Source organism: Phoxinus phoxinus, assembly GCF_949152265.1.
Source record: "Phoxinus phoxinus genome assembly, chromosome: 10".
Classification (NCBI taxonomy): domain Eukaryota; kingdom Metazoa; phylum Chordata; class Actinopteri; order Cypriniformes; family Leuciscidae; genus Phoxinus; species Phoxinus phoxinus.
In genome coordinates this window covers 13,365,286-13,383,368 of record NC_136885.1, presented here as the reverse complement: position 1 = coordinate 13,383,368, position 18,083 = coordinate 13,365,286, and the positions used below count along the sequence as shown (strand labels likewise).

The 18,083-nt window shown below is 38.4% G+C and overlaps 2 protein-coding genes across 5 annotated transcripts; one reads left to right on the top strand and one right to left on the bottom strand.

The window, feature by feature from the left end:
* Positions 1–616: 616 nt before the first annotated feature.
* Positions 617–11,159, top strand: vamp1b (vesicle associated membrane protein 1b). 2 transcript variants are annotated; one of them, XM_079626467.1, is made up of 5 exons: positions 617–1,087; positions 2,055–2,187; positions 2,361–2,519; positions 6,305–6,356; positions 7,073–11,159. In XM_079626467.1, coding segments are annotated over exons 1-5 (363 nt in total). In that variant the 5' UTR covers positions 617–1,085; the 3' UTR covers positions 7,090–11,159. The 2 variants fall into 2 exon arrangements, with proteins under 2 accessions (XP_079482593.1, XP_079482592.1); XM_079626466.1 differs by lacking the exon at positions 617–1,087 and having other exon boundaries at positions 2,015–2,187; positions 7,073–7,213.
* Positions 11,160–11,170: 11 nt separating this feature from the next.
* tapbpl (TAP binding protein like) lies at positions 11,171–17,827 on the bottom strand. Of its 3 annotated transcripts, none has more exons than XM_079626440.1 (10): positions 17,773–17,827; positions 17,613–17,662; positions 16,250–16,462; positions 15,892–16,170; positions 15,107–15,307; positions 14,860–15,027; positions 13,669–13,772; positions 13,351–13,579; positions 11,630–11,704; positions 11,171–11,427 (listed from the first exon to the last, which is right to left on the bottom strand). In XM_079626440.1, exons 1-10 carry the CDS (start codon positions 17,787–17,789, stop codon positions 11,420–11,422), a joined length of 1,344 nt encoding a protein of 447 aa, XP_079482566.1. In that variant the 5' UTR covers positions 17,790–17,827; the 3' UTR covers positions 11,171–11,419. The 3 variants fall into 3 exon arrangements, with proteins under 3 accessions (XP_079482566.1, XP_079482567.1, XP_079482565.1); XM_079626441.1 differs by having other exon boundaries at positions 17,613–17,674; positions 17,773–17,822; XM_079626439.1 differs by having other exon boundaries at positions 17,613–17,802.
* Between the last annotated feature and the right edge of the window lie 256 nt (positions 17,828–18,083).

Genomic DNA, 18,083 nt, shown 5'->3' with positions numbered 1-18,083 from the left:
TTACTTTTTAACTTTTTAAGTCTGCATTTCATCTACCAAAGTGATCATTATGCTATATAATATGTTATACAGCATTTTTATTAAATAATTAGTTAACTGCCGCCTCATAAAGCCCAGATTGGATTAAGTGCATGAATGGAGGGATAATATCAGAATATTGGCCTGATGTTTGATACACTACCCCCCGGTTTCACAGAGGAGGTTTAAGCCAGTCCCAGACTAAAATGCATGTGTGAGCTGTTTTAACTGAAAGCAATTTGCACTGAGATATCTTAAAATATGTCAGTGCCATTGTTTTGTCTCAAGATGCACACCAGTAATGTTTTTTCTTTTTCTAAGGCGTGTTTATAAAAGCTACTTAAATGTCCTAATTAAATTAAGGCTTAATCCTGGCTCAATCTTAGCCCTATCTGTGAAACCAGGCCTATGAGACCCATGCTCGCCTATATGCAGGACTTGAGAAGTATAGCATGGGGAGAAGCCAGTTATCAGAGAGAAGAAAAGTCCCCTTAGAAAGAACAAGCCGACTCAGCACTCTGAATTCACTGAAGTACCGCAGTAGAGAGAGAGGGAGGATGGGGGCAGTAAAAACACGCAGCGCATCATCCTCATCCTCATGAGTTCAGATACAGTAGCGCGACGCAGTGCAGGAGCGCAGCGCGCGCACATTTACTGCACTAACCTACAAACCAGCGAGTGCACTCAAAATTAGCCCGCACTGCATTCTGTATGTGATAATTAACCATTGTGTTTCTCTAATTTACGTTGAAATTTGTAACTTTTTGTAGAGAAAACTGAAAAGAGAGAAATCCGTTACTGGAGTTCCCTCAAGGCGCAACTGAACATGCGCTCGTGCGTCCGAGCACGCGACCGCTTTATCTGTCCAGCGCGTGCCTCGATAATGCGCCAATCGCACTGATGACTCGCGCGGGGATCCTGCATCAGCATTCAGCAGCAAGCCGCTTCAACCCTGCATATCAGTTTCTCCTTCATAATTTAACCATTTCTACCGCTTCTTCGCTGTTTTAATTTTAATTGTATCACCTTTTGACTCTTTTCCCTTCGGTGCGGTACTCTAAAAGAGAATGTAAGTATTTTCGCAGACTCTATATTCTACCATTTTTTTTTGCTACAAGCATAGACCTAACGTAACGTATATGCAACTTTGTAAACAGTTTTTAAGATTAATTTCCCATGAGTGTGAGTAACTTACATTTTTTATCGATTTGTTGGAGATGCTGGAGTCATGGATCTCTCAGTAGACTAAACTGTCACGATTAAATGTTTATATTTTTACCCCGCGGTTTCACAGATAAGGCTTAATCCTAGCCCCAGACTAAAATGTATGTTTAAACTGTTTTAACTGAACTCAACTTCCATTGATATATCTTTAAAAAAAAAATACAATATGCCATTATTTTGTCTCAAGATGCACAACAGTTATGTTCTTTCGTAGGCATGTTTATAAAAGCTATTTAAATGTCCTAGGCTAATTGAACTAAAACTTAATCCTGGTTTAATCTAAACCCTCTCTGTGAAACAAGGCCTTACATTTTTTGATAGCCCAGTATATTAACTAGACCTCCCTGTTATAAAGACTGATAACCAGGATTCAATGGCTAATAAACATTGAACCTTAGGCCTATATATCGTACTACACGTGTACAGTACATAGTCAGCTTGGTACTAGACATTGAAAAACCCATATCGGTCGACCAGAAATTTAGACCTTAAAATAATAGAAGTATTAATAATTAATGTTGTAGTTTTATTTTGTAGTATGTAGTATTTTAGGAAGCCATACCCTGTGTTCGACATAACTGGAACATCAAATCAGAAATATTATGAAAATTAACCATAATCTTACAACAAATAAAACCAAAAAAAACATGGTTATTGTAGTTAAACCATAGTAACCATATGGTTTTGCTTAACCATAGTTTAACCATGACATTTGCATTAAAACTGTGGTTATACAAATGGTTAATTTTTGTAAGGGTTAAGCAAATTCAGTCAATAGTTTTTATGTGTCATGATTGTCTTTGGATGTTCAGGTCTTCTGCAGATGATGCCAACCCAGCGGGTGCTCCTGGAGCCCCAGGTGGCCCCGGAGGAACCGGTCCCCCCCCCCCTCCAAACACCACCAGCAACCGCAGACTACAGCAGACACAAGCACAAGTGGAGGAGGTGAGTGAGTGTTTATGGACAAGAAATATAAGGATTAGCTATGGATGGGCAAGATGTGCAGACTTTCTGTATACTTTTCTTTCTTTCCTTATGAATCAATGCGTTTGCAACACAAGTGTTCAGTGTCGTCGATGTTTCTTGCGTCATGTCTTCTGTGTGTTTGTGGTCTGCAGGTGGTGGATATCATGCGTGTGAATGTGGATAAGGTTCTGGAGAGAGACCAGAAGCTGTCTGAGCTAGACGACAGGGCAGATGCTCTGCAGGCCGGGGCTTCACAGTTCGAAAGCTGTGCTGCCAAACTCAAGAACAAATACTGGTGGAAGAACTGCAAGGTGGGACATTCTGATCATATTAATAAAGCTGAAATAAAATATAAATATTAGATGAAAAACGTATACTTGAAGAATGTTTAAGTACTAAAACTTAAAAAAATTAATAAATAAATAAAGCTGTAGGAAATAATCATAATAACAAAATCATAAAAGTACATAACATTACTACAACTTAAATGAAAATGAAAACATTTTAAAAAATTAGAAACGATTTCAAAATATTAATAATAGTAGCCTATATATAATTCTACTTTACTCAGATCTCTATATAGTGTGAATGAAATAACATGCAGAAGTAAATAGGTCAGTGCTTATTGCTCATGCTGTGCTCAGCGATTTTGCTCAGAACAGCTGCTAGTGTTAATTAGTTAATATGTGTAAACTGGAGCTTCTGGGTTTTGCTAATTACCGATTGATGCAGAGAAACTTTGGACATCGTCCATCTCTTTGTGTACTGTCCACTATTAAATAGGATTTTTGTTACTAGTGATCCGAATCTAGACTATTAATATGTAAAGTAAACTGTTTAAATTGTGTTAGTGTTACATTTCTGTTTAAGGATTTATTAAGAATGTATTTTTGAAATCTGCAATGAGATGGAAAAAATGAGGTGTCAAAAATGAGTGATGACTGAACATGTATATGTTTTTGTAATTGATGCATTACTATTTTTTCTCATATACTCCCACTTAGGGATTTGAACAAATTAAAACTTATTCAAAATGGTCTGCACATCCTGCACCCCTTACATAGCCGTCGCTACCGGGGCAAATGCTGTCGCAATTTCAACCGAGGGGGAACCATTTTATTGAGGTGACGTTAATGACGTCACAACTAAATAGTCAACCATTTAAAAATAAAAGAATAAAAAAAGTAACATTTTATATTATTTCTACAATGAAGATCTTCAACATATTGTGTTTATTTGGCTATTTCTCCGCATATATAGGCAAGTTATGTCTCCTGAAATCACTGATTTGAATGACAATTTATTCGATACCATTACACCTGGCAGAATACACAACTCAAATGAAAGATTTGCTTTGGTATGTGAGATTCTCACTTACTCATCTCTGGACAAGCAGGGCGGGTTCTATGGAAAGCAAGAGCACCTTTAGTTGAAACTGTAATAATATCATATTGGGAAAACAGATTTGGCAAACGCTCCAGTAGGTATTTGTGTTTGCGCTCTGGAAAGCGTCAAACGTTTTTGAAACGTTGATCAATGTAGCCAATCACAGACATGTCAGTGGATCTCTTGAACGCAGTGGCCAATCAGAGGTGTTAAAGTTAATCAGAATACACTCAGCGCTCAAATCGCCAATTTTTTTGTTCAGTGCCGAGTTCTGCACGCTCGTCAGTGTCCTCTCATTATAACAAAGTGCAGACACGACGTAAGTAAGAGACTCATTGTGTAGTTTAGATAGCTTCATTGATTATAATATGATTACTTCAATCATATTTACTTTATATGATTACTTGTGAGATTGTGATGGATTGATATGAATGACAGCTCTTTAGTGATTATAAAGGGAGTGCATTTTGCGCACGTTCAAGGCTATAGCTTTTATCGATCATTACATCAAAATGCGAGCTGAGACACTGGGCAGATTTGGGGTGGGAACTGGGGTGGCAAAACAAATTTTTAGGGTGGCAGCTGCTACCCTTGTGGCCATGTTGCAATTTATAAGTTGCAGTTGATTGACGTTGAATAATTATAAGGTTAAAATAATTATGATTGCTTTAATGTTTGTGATCAATCGTATTGTTAACCTTTACAATATATTCAAACGAACTACATTACCCATGAGCAGTGGCGCGAGTGATCAGGAAGTAGGTAGAGCTGGAGTGTCAGTCTGTACTAAGTGCTCTATGCTTGTTTGTTATGCTTTCAAAGTTTTTTGTTTATCATCGAAAATTCTTGTTCAGTAAAGTTTCCTGCAAAGCTGAGATGACACCTGTCTCATTATTTTGCTCCAAATTATTTCAGGCCACGCCCCTGCGGCACACCACCGCGTAGAACGATATCATTATCATTGCATTCCCTACTGTGCTTGATGGGCGTCAGTGCCAAGGACTACAGAACCATTCTGGAGGACCATGTGCATCTAATGGTTCAAACATTGTACCCTGAAGGGGATGCCGTGTATCAGCATGATAATGCACCAATGCACACAGCAAGACATTTTGAAGTGAAGTTGAATCTCCCATGGCCTGCACAGTCACCAGATCTAAATATTTTTGAGCCGCTTTGGCGTATTTTGGAGGAGCGAGTCAGAAAACGTCCACCAACTTCACATAGTGACCTGGCCACTGTTATGGAAGAGGAATGGCTCGAAATCCCTAGCCTGGGTTTCCCCATACTGCCTTTGCGCAGCGCGATTTTATTCACGCTGAAAGGCAGTCTGGAGACCATGGACCAGATTTTCGCCTCATCTAGGGAACCAATCACAGAACGGGGAGGGAGCAGCAAGACGATGACGACATATATGCGACACAACTAAGCAGTTTGTTTATATCCATATATACCTTCGACCCTCATGTTTATCTTGCACAAACGGCAATAGTTGCTGAACGTCATTGTTTACACAAAAATATCTTACCCATCGTCTTCTTCCTTGTCTAATTTCTTTCGCTCTACATACGTCATCTGGTATAATGGAAACGATTGGCTATGAGCGTACAGGCGCATTTGATAGACATTCTTAGCGCCCAATAAACGGCGCCGGGCATTCGTAAACCACGCCTCAAATACGAGAGAATGCACATGTGGTTCCCAGACCCAAATCTCAACGAGAATTGGGTCTGGCGTTAGCCAGGCTACAAAATCCCTCGAAATCCCTCAAAAAATCCCTTCAGGTGTGTTCCCTCAAAAACACACCTGAACCAGCTAATCAAGGTCTCAATGCATACTAGAAACTTCCAGATATGAGTGTTTAGGCAAGTTGGCCCTCCAGGCTGTCCCACACCATAAATTACTGTGTTCTAAAACACCTCTGATTGGCCATTATGTTCACGCGTTCAATATATATGTCTCTGATTGGCCATTATGTTCACGCGTTCAATATATATGTCTCTGATTGGCCATTATGTTCACACACTCAAAATATATGTCTCTGATTGGCCATTATGTTCACGCGCTCAACATATATGTCTGTGATACAATGATCAATGGTTCAAAAACATATTGTCTTCACCGAGTGGCGAGCGCTTACACAGATACACATGGGAGCTTTTGAAAGCAGGCTTCAATCAGCAGATCCCTAATATATTCACTGATAAACGGATCTGCTGATAGACGCCTGCTTTCAATAGCTCCCGTGTGTATCTGTGCAAGCGCTCACCGTTCGGTGAAGATAACATCTCATTGTAGCCAATCACAGACATATATGTTGATTGCTTGAACACAATGGCCAATCAGAGGTCTCTAAGAATCCGTTCAACAGCGCTCAAAATGCTAGAGGGGAATGCTGGTATCTTCACATTTTTTTAATTTTGTGGTACTGAAGTCGGTACTTTTGACAACGCTAGGCAGATGTGATAAAACGAACAAATCCCATAATCCCTGAGTTGCTCAGCAGGCACTTAAATATATATTTGACATGCACTTAAACTTAAGGATTTGTAAGCGTTTGTTGTCAGATTCTTGATCTGATGGTTCTCGTCTCGATAACCAGGATGTTTGTGATTGTGTTTGTGTTGCTGTCGTCCTTCTTATAATGTAGAGTCAGTGATGAATTGTGTAATTGTAACCATTTTTAGCCTGTTTTTTTTCTCTCCCTCAGATGATGATTATTATGGGTGTCATTGGAGTCCTGTTCGTTGGAATCATTTTCTGTGAGTTTTTCGATTCATTTAAGAGGTTAATTGAAGCATCTGCTTTTACACATTATGATCAGACAATTTTCCTTTATCTTAACAGACTAGAACGTCTGTTAGTTTTAATTGTTACAAAGGCAATTATAACTGGATTTCTTATTATATTTCTGTATTTATATGGAAATTTTAAAGCTTTGAGCTTTGAAGATTTATTGTTTTAAATTTTTTATTTCATTACTGTTATCGTATTCAAGAATTTATTTACAGTACTATTTATTCATGATCTAATACCATTATTTACACATCATTTTCTCTTTAGCGAAGGAAGGTAGTTTTGAATGTGCAGACACTTACATGCTTACCTGTCGTGGGCACGCAGAGCATTCTGGGATGCTCAGGCTTCTTTAAGTATTTGTACTCTTTATTGGGTTTGGACCAACTCAGCATAAGCTCAATAATTCATCATCAGGTGAATTATTCATTGAGGGCAGTTGTGCGTAATGGTACACTCTAAAAAAATGTTTAACCCAATTTTGGATCAAATATGGACAAACCTAAACGTTGGGTTAAAAATGTAATAAAAAAAATGAACCCAATGGCTGGGTTTGTCCATACTTGACCCAACAACACAGCATTTTTAAAGTGTACCGTATGTATGGCGAACCCGACAAGAGACATTGTGGATAACGTGGACCTTTTTTTCACACTCTCCTTTTTTATCTTTCCTTATCTAGTGTATTTCTTCTCTTGAGCCGATCCACCTGCAACAAACAAGAAAATGAAGGAAGAAAACACAATCATGAGCTCCACCCATTAACCCAAATACTCCTTTCTTAAATCCTAAGGTCTCTCCATTTAGACATTTTGCACCATGGTGTGACTGTATTATGTAGATGTCTGCTCTCCTTTCTCCTGTATCAGAATGAACACACGTCACATGCTCTCTATATCTTTCAGTTTCTGTCTCCCTCTCTCCTTTTCCCTCCCTCTTGGAATCTCCTGCATTATTCAAACTTTCTGCAGACATTCATACATGAATGCACAGAGAGAGAAAGCAGAAGAAAAAGCAGATTAAGAATAAGTGGGAGAAGCCAGGAAGGAAATAATTGTGGTGACACTTGGGAAGACAAGGTAGGAGGATGAAAAAAAAGATCCAGTGCTCATGAGAGGAGCACACTACCGTTCAAAAGTTTGGGGTCTGTAAGATTTTGTGAAATACATTAATACTTTTATTTAGCAAGGAAACATAACATTGATCGAAAGTGACAGCAAAGACAAATAAATGCTGCTCTTTTGAACTTTTCTATTCGTCTTTTCAATATAAGAAATAAGAAATGTTTCTTGAGCACCAAATCAACATCCTGATTTCTGAAGGATAGTGTGACACTGTTGACTGCAGTAATGATGCTGAAAATTCAGCTTTGCCATCACAGGAATAAATTACATTTTAAGATATATTAAAATAGAAAACAGTTATTTAAAATTTTAATAATATTTCACATTATTACTGTTTGTATTGTATTTTTGATCAAATGCATGCAGCTTTGGTGAGCAGAAGAGACTCCTTTCAAAATCATTTTCTACAGACCTTTGAACGGTAGTGTATGTAAGAGAGAGAGAGAGAGTCTGTATGCGTGTGTGTGTGTGTGTGTGTGTGTGTGTGTTGGTGGGGGAATAGATGATAGTAAAGTCAGGTAAACATTTTTTCTGTCCCTGTAATGCCAAAGCTTTCTCATCTGACCTTTCGGAGAAATTTTATAAATTGATACTGACATAATCTGTCCCTGCAGATACGCCCCCATCCTATTATCACTACTGCTGTTGCCATTACCCTGTTACTGTAAGACAGTTCATGAGCTGTCATCCTTTGACTTTTATTCTAAATGTGTATTTGTACTTAAAGGTGCAGTGAGCGATTCTGAGAAAAATACTGTTGATATTTGAAATCAAACCAAATAAACACACACCTCTCTTCATTGCTCCGCCCCCAAAATGCACGAACACGCAAAGGAAGAGTGGATGTCTCTTTATCATAGCTAAAGCGAAGCAAAATAAAGCGAAAATTATGAACGGACAACAAGGAAGAACAAAAAATGAACAGACAGTACACAATAGACCTTATGCGCCAGAGAAACAAGGGCTCAGCCATCTTTAGAATAATGTCTTTGAACTTCCGTTTTTGCGGTCGCTCTGTATATTTCTATGGCATCGCTGTCCAGGAGTAATTAGCTTTTGAAGTGGATTTACTTAATGTAAAGTTATCATACAGATGCAGTTTAAAGCAGATGTCTTAACAAATGTCAGTAGACCGGGAAGATTTTAAAACGAGCCGTTCATTCATAAATACGCAAGATCGCTGTGAAAATATAGACCGGAAGACAAAAGACAACGAGCGCAGCCCTGAAAAGGGGCGGGGCTACATAAGGTCTATATACAAGCAAGAGTTTTTTGTTGTAGCTAACATTACAACAACAGCATATCTTGGTTCTGTGAAACACAGCAAAACCAATGTTACTCACGTATTGAGCAGAAACAACTCAACCCTCTGCGTCTGTTTCAGATATTCCCACTTCGGTCTGGAGTCTGGAAAGCTTTTCTAATAATAACGCGGGTGCTAAAGCTCTTGCCTGATCATAACCCTTCTTTTTCCAGTGATAATCATCTGACCTTTTCTCTTTTGTAATGTCTCTCAGCCATCTCTCTTTTAACAGTCTTTCTTCAAATCTCCCTCTCTCTCTCTCTCTTTCTCTCTCTCTCTTCTCCCCATCATGAGTGGACACGCCCCCTAATGCTGATTGGCTACAAGTGTGTTGTGGTGCTCGGTCCGATCCACTTTCAACAGTGTTTCTCACAAATTGCTTACGGCACCTTTAAGATACAGATTTAAAATTAAAAACACACAACTAGACAGATAATGTATGAGAATGCAATGAGATAACAGTTTTTTTTTACACACAGAAAAAAAAGCTACAAAAGCGGTCACTCTGGCGGTGAAATAGTACATATGTTACGTATGACACTGATTTTTTTTTTCTTTTTTATGAAACTGAATCTTTGAGGAACATATCACACAGCACAATTTCCTGAGCACAATCTCCAGTGAAGCCCCGTATCGGGGCAAATACGTTATCTACCTTGCTGGTTTCACTGAGTCACGTAAACGACTTTCTGTCCAATCACGTGCACAATTCGCTTTGCGTGTCAGAATGCTCGAACACCAGATCTTACTTTACAAGTTTTAATTTAGATCAACAATAATTTAGAACTGTTAGTCATACATTTGCACATTATTCTTCTATTACATCATATCAATATTCATACTGGCATTTATTGCCACATTCTAATGGTAAATTAATTTATCAGAGAGAAATTCAAAACAGGCTTTTATTTGTTTATACGTAACATTAAAGGAGACCTATTATGCCCCTTATTACAAGATGTAATATAAGTCATATGTTGTTGTCACAAGTCATTATATTGTTGTTAATATGAAGCAAAAAAAAAAAAATCATTAACTGCTTTAGTAGCTTTAATAAGAATAGATTTCTTACGGGAATGCTGGTGTTAAATGCTCTGGCGAGGATATAAACATGGCGGAGAGTGTACAGCTCTCCAACCCTGACCAAACACACCGTCCTGTAATTATCAAGTGCTCCTGAATATCTTAATTATTTGGGGTAGTTCTTTTGATCAGGGTTTGAGCTTAGCTTTGTAAGAAGGCAGATCTCCAGGAACACAATGGGCACCCGTGTGTCATTCAGGGCGGGGTTTATGCTAATAGGGCGGAGTCCATCAGCAGTCGTGGGCGGGGCATTTGTCACTAAAGCTAGAATCTGCAAATGCTTGTTCTGAGACACTGCTTATGATTTATGGGGATTAAAAAAGAGGCGACACACTGGCGACATACGTTCAAACACCATGTAAAAGTGAATTTTGCATAACAGGTCCCCTTTAAAGCTATGGAGTGAGTGGTGGCTGCTTTATCCAATGTAGCTTTTTTCACAGGCTTTTGGCTGCTTTCATTTGTAACTAACAACCAGATGGTGCTGTTTTTGACACTCTTGAAGCTTTGAATCTTTTCCCGGCGGTACAGTCAGGGGAAAGCCTCAGTGCTTTATGATGCTTTATTTCCCCTTCCCTACATAGTATCTTTTGAAAGGATACCGCCCCAGTAACAGCTTTTGTACTTTTCTTTTCTGTGTGTTTACCTGGAGGTGCACAAGTTAATGAAATCAAACAGTAAAATAATTATATAACTGTGTGAAATGGGAAAAATGAGAACATGTGCACATAGAAAACTTAAGGTGTTATTTGTTGTCTTTTGACTTGCATGGCAGAATAATCCTACTGTTCGACTCTTTTACTAGTAATATGTTTATTTATTACTATTAACTGCCTGTACAAAATAAGCCTCATTTTCCTGTACTGTGGAAAAGCCTCACCGGGGAACAAGTTGTGAATGCTACAACCCTGCCAAAATGTACTGAAATGTACAGAAAATTACAGATAATCGATGCAAAAAGAGCATACATTTTAATCTATACTGCCATGCAAAATACAGCTGTTGGTTCACATTCCTTCGTCAGCACAGACTTTTATATTTTGTTCTGTTGGAGACATGTCTTATATTTCTCTTTCAAGATCAATTGACACAAATTAAATATGATGACAAATGATTAAATGTATAAATATGAATGAATGAAAGCATATACCATAACAGAGGGGTAATGCCATCAGGCCTGATGCCAGGGTTAGACTGTAATGGCATAAACAGCATGCTTGTATGTCCCTGATACTGTAGATGATGCCAGTAAAACCATCAACAAAACCTGATCCGTTTCTGTTTTTATTTATCAAACACAAGGGAAATGTACAACAAATAAACAACATCCAGTAGATCAGAAATTAATTTTACATTTATAGAATAAGTTACGCAGAAAACCTTTTTTTGACATTTAACTTCTATTAAACAAATGTACCATGATTGAATGAAAATAAATCCGCTGGAAGACGGTTGGGGACAGATGGATCAAGTAAAAAAATAAAATGGCTCCTTCCAAGATTTCAAGAAGAACGGGTCCTCAGTTCTCTTAAAAGACAATCATTATAATAGTAAATTTAACATAAATGTAACAATAATGTAAAAGAGTCTTTACTTTCACTATTAACAGTATTTATGCATCCTTGCTGAATAAAAGTTTTAATTTATTTAAAAAAAAAAAAACATCTTACTGACCCCAAATTTTTGAACAGTAAGTTTGTTGATGAGTTAAAAAAAAAACGAAACTCACCTGCACCTCTGAATGCTTGATACAAAAACACCACTGAAATCGCCAACATTAAGATAACTGTCCAGAAGGCTTTTCCTGTTAAATTCAAAGTTCCACAGCTTTTATATGCAACAGAGTTCATGAATATTTAAATTAAGACATTACTAGATTTGCAGTAATCACTAACATACAGTTGAAACTCCAAAAATGTTAATAGTTATGAAAGTTTATTTCAGTAATTCAACTTAAAAGGTGAAATTTATATATTATATAGACTCATTACATGCAAAGTGAGATATTTCAAGCCTTTATTTGTTATAATTTTTGATGATTATGGCTTACATCTTATGAAAACCTCAAATTCAAAATTAGAATATTGTGAAAAGGTTTTCATAAGCTGTAAGCCATAATCATCAAAATTATAACAAATAAAGTCTTGAAATATATCACTTTGCATGTAATGAGTCTATATAATATATTAGTTTCACCTTTTAAGTTGAGTAACTGAAATAAATTAACTTTTGCACGATATACATTTTTTTCGAGTTTCACCTGTATGTTGCATATTAAAGTGCCCTTATTATGCAATTTTAAAGGTTTCTAATTTTATTTTGGACTCTCCTACAACAGGTTTACATGCATCCAAGTAAAACCATTTTTTTTACATTTTCTCATAATATACATTGCACATCTCTTTATTTCTCAAAGAGTCTAAAAACGTTTAGTTCGAAGATTCAGGCCCCGTTTACACGATGGGAAAACGCAGATATTTCTCTGCGTTTTTGGCCTGTCATTTACACGAAAACGCCGTTTTTATCCCAGAAAACGATCATTTCTAAAAACTCCGGCCAAAGTGGAGATTTCTGAAAACGGCGGTTATATGTTGTCGTGTCAACTGGGAGAAACGGGGTTTTAGGTTCTCTCTTGTCGATTCTGAGGATTCTGATTGGCTTGCATGGCTTTATCCTTCTCCCTACACTGCCGCCCATAGGTTTAGCATAGTTATAAAGGCGCTCGACGGTGTATTTATGCGGGTTGTGTGCACGATGTTATTATTGAAAACGGAGGGGGAGAAATATTCGTTTCTCTAAATACCCGGCTATGTGTAAATGTGGCCTCAGTCTCTCTAAACCCCTCCTTTCTGCAAACCTAATCTGATTGGAGATGGCCCAGTCTGTTGATTGGTCGACCGCTTAAAAAATGACAATCACCTTATTTAAATTTCGCCACCGGAGGCTTCCTCAGCACTTGATACACAGTGATACGAGCAGTAATGATGGCATCGGTTTTTCCATATCAATTCCAGCCCAAATCCTCATCCTTTTGAAGTGCATGCAAAGTGGATTTGCAGCGCAAAAAAAATTCGTTTTCTCGACCAGCCGGGAAAAAAAACTCCTCCAGTCTCGGCTACAACTACAGTGTTTGAGGATGGATCAAAGCAGACGTTGTTCGCGGGCAGCCAATGAAGACCACAGGGCTGGCATTAAGCGAATTTGTTACATTGTTACGTGTATGTAACAGGAAATCTTGTTTCAGCAGTTCAGAATCTTTAAAACTTTGCAAGCCTTTTACATTCACAAACAGCTAAAACACACTACATGAAAGGTAATGTTCGAAAAGGCATAATAGGGGCACTTTAAAATTGCTCGGTTTTTTCATGACTAGTTTGCTCTGTGATAAACATTACATTTACATTTAAAAAATGCATATTTGTAAAAAGGAAGAAGAAGAAAATCTCTTACTTGGCTCAGTTTTCTCCGCAGTCAGGCTGACATCCCTCGGTGTTTCTAGGGAGAAGTGAGAGACCCTACAGGTGACGACCGTCCCCGCTGGGTGCTCGTCGGGCCGCAGGGTGAGGTAAGAGGAGAGGGAATATGTCCCATCACTGTGCTGCCGATGGCTGGAGAGAGAGGATTCTTTTGTCAAAGAGACTGGCTCTTCTGCAGACGGCGCTTGGGAAAACCACTCCACCTGCAGGAGCACAGGGCCGTCAGGACACTCCACTACACAAGGCGTCAGAATGTGCTTTTGTTCCGTGGCTGTTCTGAAAGCGAGCTGACCTGCACATCCAGAGGGTAGTAACGCTGACAATGACAGCTCAGTTTCTGAGGTGTCGAATCCTGAAATATCAGTTTCTCCTCAGACAGTGTGACATCAGGAGGTTCTGGGCAAAGATGGAGAGTGATATGGCATGATATCTTCGACTTACATTCACATCAAACTTATGATTTATGGATGTGAACAATTTTACGGGTTTCTTCAACTTTGAGCACTTACTGTAAATCCAATGTTTGTATTTTTATAAAAAACAAACAGATTTCAGTTTTTCTTTTTGTTATATGAAGGCAGCTCACATTAAAAGTTTTATCATTCCTATCATGTATTTATTTTTTGATACTTTTCATATCCATTTCATGTATACATTGCTTTTTTTTTACAGCTTTAGACTTTCAATACTAAACAATGAAATTACATAATAAAAATAGTAAGTATTATGCTTAAAATATGTGATAATCTAAACAAGGAATTAAAAAAACTTATATTTTAAAATATGAATTGTATATTTAGGATTTTAATAATTTTTCTTTATGGGTGAACTATCCCTTTAAGAGTTAAGCTCTTTCATAGCACGCACAGCTATGGAAGATTGTTTCTGTCATGGAATAAAAAATATGAAATAAAATATACATCTTATCACTTAATTAATTAATTAACCCCCCCCCCCCCCCCCCCCCTCACAATTCTTTTTATTTCCCGCAATTCTGACATTATAACTCGGAATTGTGACTTTTCTCAAAATTCTAAGAGAGATATAAACTTGCAATTCCAGGAAAAAAAGTCAGAATTGCATGTCTAGCAGATCTGACTTTTTTCTCAGATTTGTGAGATATAAATTCATAATTGCGAGTTACAGTATAAAGTCAGAACTGCAAGATATAGGCCTAGTTGCAATTCTGGGAAATAAAGTCAGATCTCCGAGATATAAATTAGCAATTCTGACTTTTTTCTCTCAACTGAACTGTGAGATATGAAGTCACAATGGTGAGACGACTTTTTTCGAAGAATTGTGATGAAAAATAAACTCGCAATTCTGACTTTACAACTCACAGTTGCAAGTTTATACCGAGCAATTCTGAGATTTCTTCATTTATTTTCTTTATTCCGTGGCAGAAACAAGCTTCTACGCACCACCGCAGAAACACCTTTATAGGATGTCAGGAAACATCTGGGATATTCTATGAAAGACTCACGTGTAATGTGCAGCTGCACGATCTGTTGAGTCTGAAACTCCCCAGAGCCGACAGTGCAGATGTACGTGCCCTCGTCTGTGACCTTTAACCTCTGCATAGTCAGAGACGCATTCCCGTCCCTCACCAGAAGATCGGCTTCAGCGCTTGTGCCTTCCCGGTCCACAAACACTATAGTGTACAATAGTATGGTGACATTTAGCATATAAACATATCATTTCCTTTAATTATCTGAAAACTTCTCACTTACGTTCCGGTGCCGTGTCCGTCTCCTCCTCCCTCGCTTTCATATCAAGAATTTTACGGCCATTTCCTCTATGTTGTAAGCGCCACTCAAGTGCCACCTCCTGCCCTGGGACGGAGACCTTCTGTCTAAAGCCACAGTCTAACAGCACATCACTGCCTATTGGAGCCACTATGGATGGGACGCGCGAGAACACCACAAACACAACTGGGTGGAGAGATATTAAGAAGTGAGAGAGAGAGAGAGAGAGAGAGAGAGAGAGAGAGAGAGAGAGAGAGAGAGAGAGAGAGAGAGAGAGAAAATATCAGAAAACGTTTGTTCCCCCAAGAATATGTGTTTCTTCACATATGTGTTCGCCCATAAAACGTTTGCGTTTGCTCGCTAAACCTTTGTGTTGATGGAAAAAGAGGTGGGAGGGGAAATGATTATGTGAGCGAATGCAAAGTTTCTCGTGGAAACACTACGTTTATAAGGGGAGCGCAATATTTTTTTAGAGAGAATGCTGTCATTATCATGTGATCTAAGTTACGTCGCTTCACTGCCAGTCACAAATTCTCCCGTGGCCTCATGGGATAGTAAAGTGTCCATCATATGCACACTTCAGAATCTCGCCGGAAGAAGTAGGCCATCTGGGAACTTTTTGGCCACTCTTTTATGAGTACTGTCAATTCAGACACACTTCTTTTGTCACATACTGTTTTTCGCCTACTATATAGTAAGGAAGTATGCGATTTCGGATGCAGCCTTTGTATATGTGAACATAGACCAATAATAATATATTTCAACATTACCCTCTGTCAGCAACGTTCCTGCTTGGCTGAGGGTCAGGTTCAGTGTACTCTGCACAAGTGGTTGCGTGTGGGATAGTGTGGTCTCACTGTGAAGGGTCTGCAGGACCAGCGTGAGGCTGATCCCGCCTCCATCCAGCTGAACTGAGCCAATGAAATGAGCAGGCAGGGAATCCAAATCAGCATCCCGAGGAACATAACGGCTGATCTCACAAACCACTTCCTGTTCATTACAATCAGCGTGAAGAAGCAAGTCTGCATTAGGAATCTGAATGGTTGGTACTGTGGGGGTGAGAAACAATACAGAAAGATATTCTATATGTATTTCATTTATATACTTGCTGACTTAAGGTGCACTTACACATCAACTCAAAGATCAGATCGTCGGCATTAGGGGTCTCGGGGGGGTTATATGGGGTCACAAGCTCTGGTGACAGATCAGCATTCCCAACCAGATCCCTGAACACCAGCGTGGAGGGAGTGCGCTTGAACATCGACCCGCCCATCATGCCTCCCATCCCTCCCCCCTCTTCGATCAGCGAGCAGGACAGAACCACATCCGCTCCCTCCAGCCCTGTGACGACAGAACAGTGGTTAGCACAGTAGCGGTATTAAAGGGACAGTTCACCCAAAAATGAACATTAGTCCATGATTTACTCACCCTCAAGTCATCCTTGGTGTGTATGACATTCTTCTTTCAGACGAATACAATCAGAGTTATATTAATAAAATGTCCTGGGTCTTCCAAGCTTTATAATGGCAGTGAATAGTTGTTTCTGTTTTGAAGTCCATAAAAGTGCATCTATCCATCATAAAAGTGCATCTATCCATCATAAAAGTGCATCTATCCATCATAAAAGTGCATCTATCCATCATAAAAGTGCATCTATCCATCATAAAAGTGCATCAATACATCATAAAAGTGCATCAATACATCATAAAAGTGCTCCACACAGCTCCGGGGGTTAATAAAGGCCTTCTGAAGCAAAGCGAGGAGTTTGTGTAAGAATAATATTAATATCTAAAACTTTATAATGTAAAATAACTAGCTTCCGGCCAATCGGACATACAGATTCCATTTAGACTAGCACTACTTATGCGAGTTAAGCGACGCACTGCTGATATTTACGCTACGCTATGACGCACTACGCTACTTCCGATGTCACAAGTTGAGTAAGTTGCGCATTAGGCGTAATGACTGCGTTTGCCCGGAAGCTATAATTTTACTTTGTAACATGTTAAATATTAATATTTTGCTTACACAAACTTTTTGCTTCGCTTCAGAAGGCCTTTATTAATCCCCCGGAGCCGTGTGGAGCACTTTTATGAAGGATAGATGCACTTTTATGGACTTCATAAAGCTTGGAAGAGGCAGGACATTTTTTTATATAACTCTGATTGTATTCGTCTGAAAGAAGAATGTCATATACACCTAGGATGACTTGAGGGTGAGTAAATCATGGGCTATTTTTCATTTTTGGGTGAAGTATCCCTTTAACATTAGTTAGAACAGTACATTCACTTCAACAGCAGGGGGAGCCAAATCTCCCAAAATCAGACTATTGAAAATAAAACCGAAAGCGAAATCCATTAATAGATCATTTAACGTCGTAAAACATTACGTTTATATTTCATTAAATAATATACAATGTATAGATGCAAATCTATGTAAGCAGCTCGGCTGAATATAGGAATAGGCCTACGAATAAATGTCGAAAACTCACCATAAATCAACGAAAGGAAGACGAGGAGTGTTAACATCACCGAGCAGCGCCTGACAATATAACTAATCATTTTGCTAGATGTCGCTTATTATATGCATATATTTACATTAAGTGAGCAAAAAGGCATTTTATTCAAAGACATGAACTCTGCTAGGCTCACCTCGAAACCCGATGCATTCAATAGGTAATATACTACTTTCACTTTTGATCAGAGCTCTTCCTCGTCGGCAGGTTCAAAATAAGAGTTTACTTTTCAGTTTAGTTTAGTTTAGTCACAATGTAAATTATAAGATATTACAGATAGGCTATTATATATAGGTCCATATAATATGGCATATAGGCTAGCACAAATGCAAGAAGATAGGTGTAGGTGACAGCTAGATAGATAATGTACAAAATATCAACATATTGGCTAAAATAAATGATACATTAATACAATTTCAAACACATTTGAAAAGCACAGCAATTAGT

What these genes read in the sequence shown, in the direction of transcription:
- vamp1b (XM_079626466.1), top strand. Translation starts at nt 2,026, where the DNA reads ATGTGTCATGATTGTCTTTGGATGTTCAGGTCTTCTGCAGATGATGCC. An exon ending in CACAAGCACAAGTGGAGGAG is followed by an intron (nt 2,188 to 2,360) that starts GTGAGTGAGTGT and finishes TGTGGTCTGCAG; the next exon opens with GTGGTGGATATCATGCGTGT. An exon ending in ACTGGTGGAAGAACTGCAAG is followed by an intron (nt 2,520 to 6,304) that starts GTGGGACATTCT and finishes TCTCTCCCTCAG; the next exon opens with ATGATGATTATTATGGGTGT.
- tapbpl (XM_079626441.1), bottom strand. An exon ending in CTTCCTTTCGTTGATTTATG is followed by an intron (nt 16,463 to 17,612) that starts GTGAGTTTTCGA and finishes CTGTCGTCACAG; the next exon opens with GGCTGGAGGGAGCGGATGTG. An exon ending in AGGAACGTTGCTGACAGAGG is followed by an intron (nt 15,308 to 15,891) that starts GTAATGTTGAAA and finishes CTCTCCACCCAG; the next exon opens with TTGTGTTTGTGGTGTTCTCG.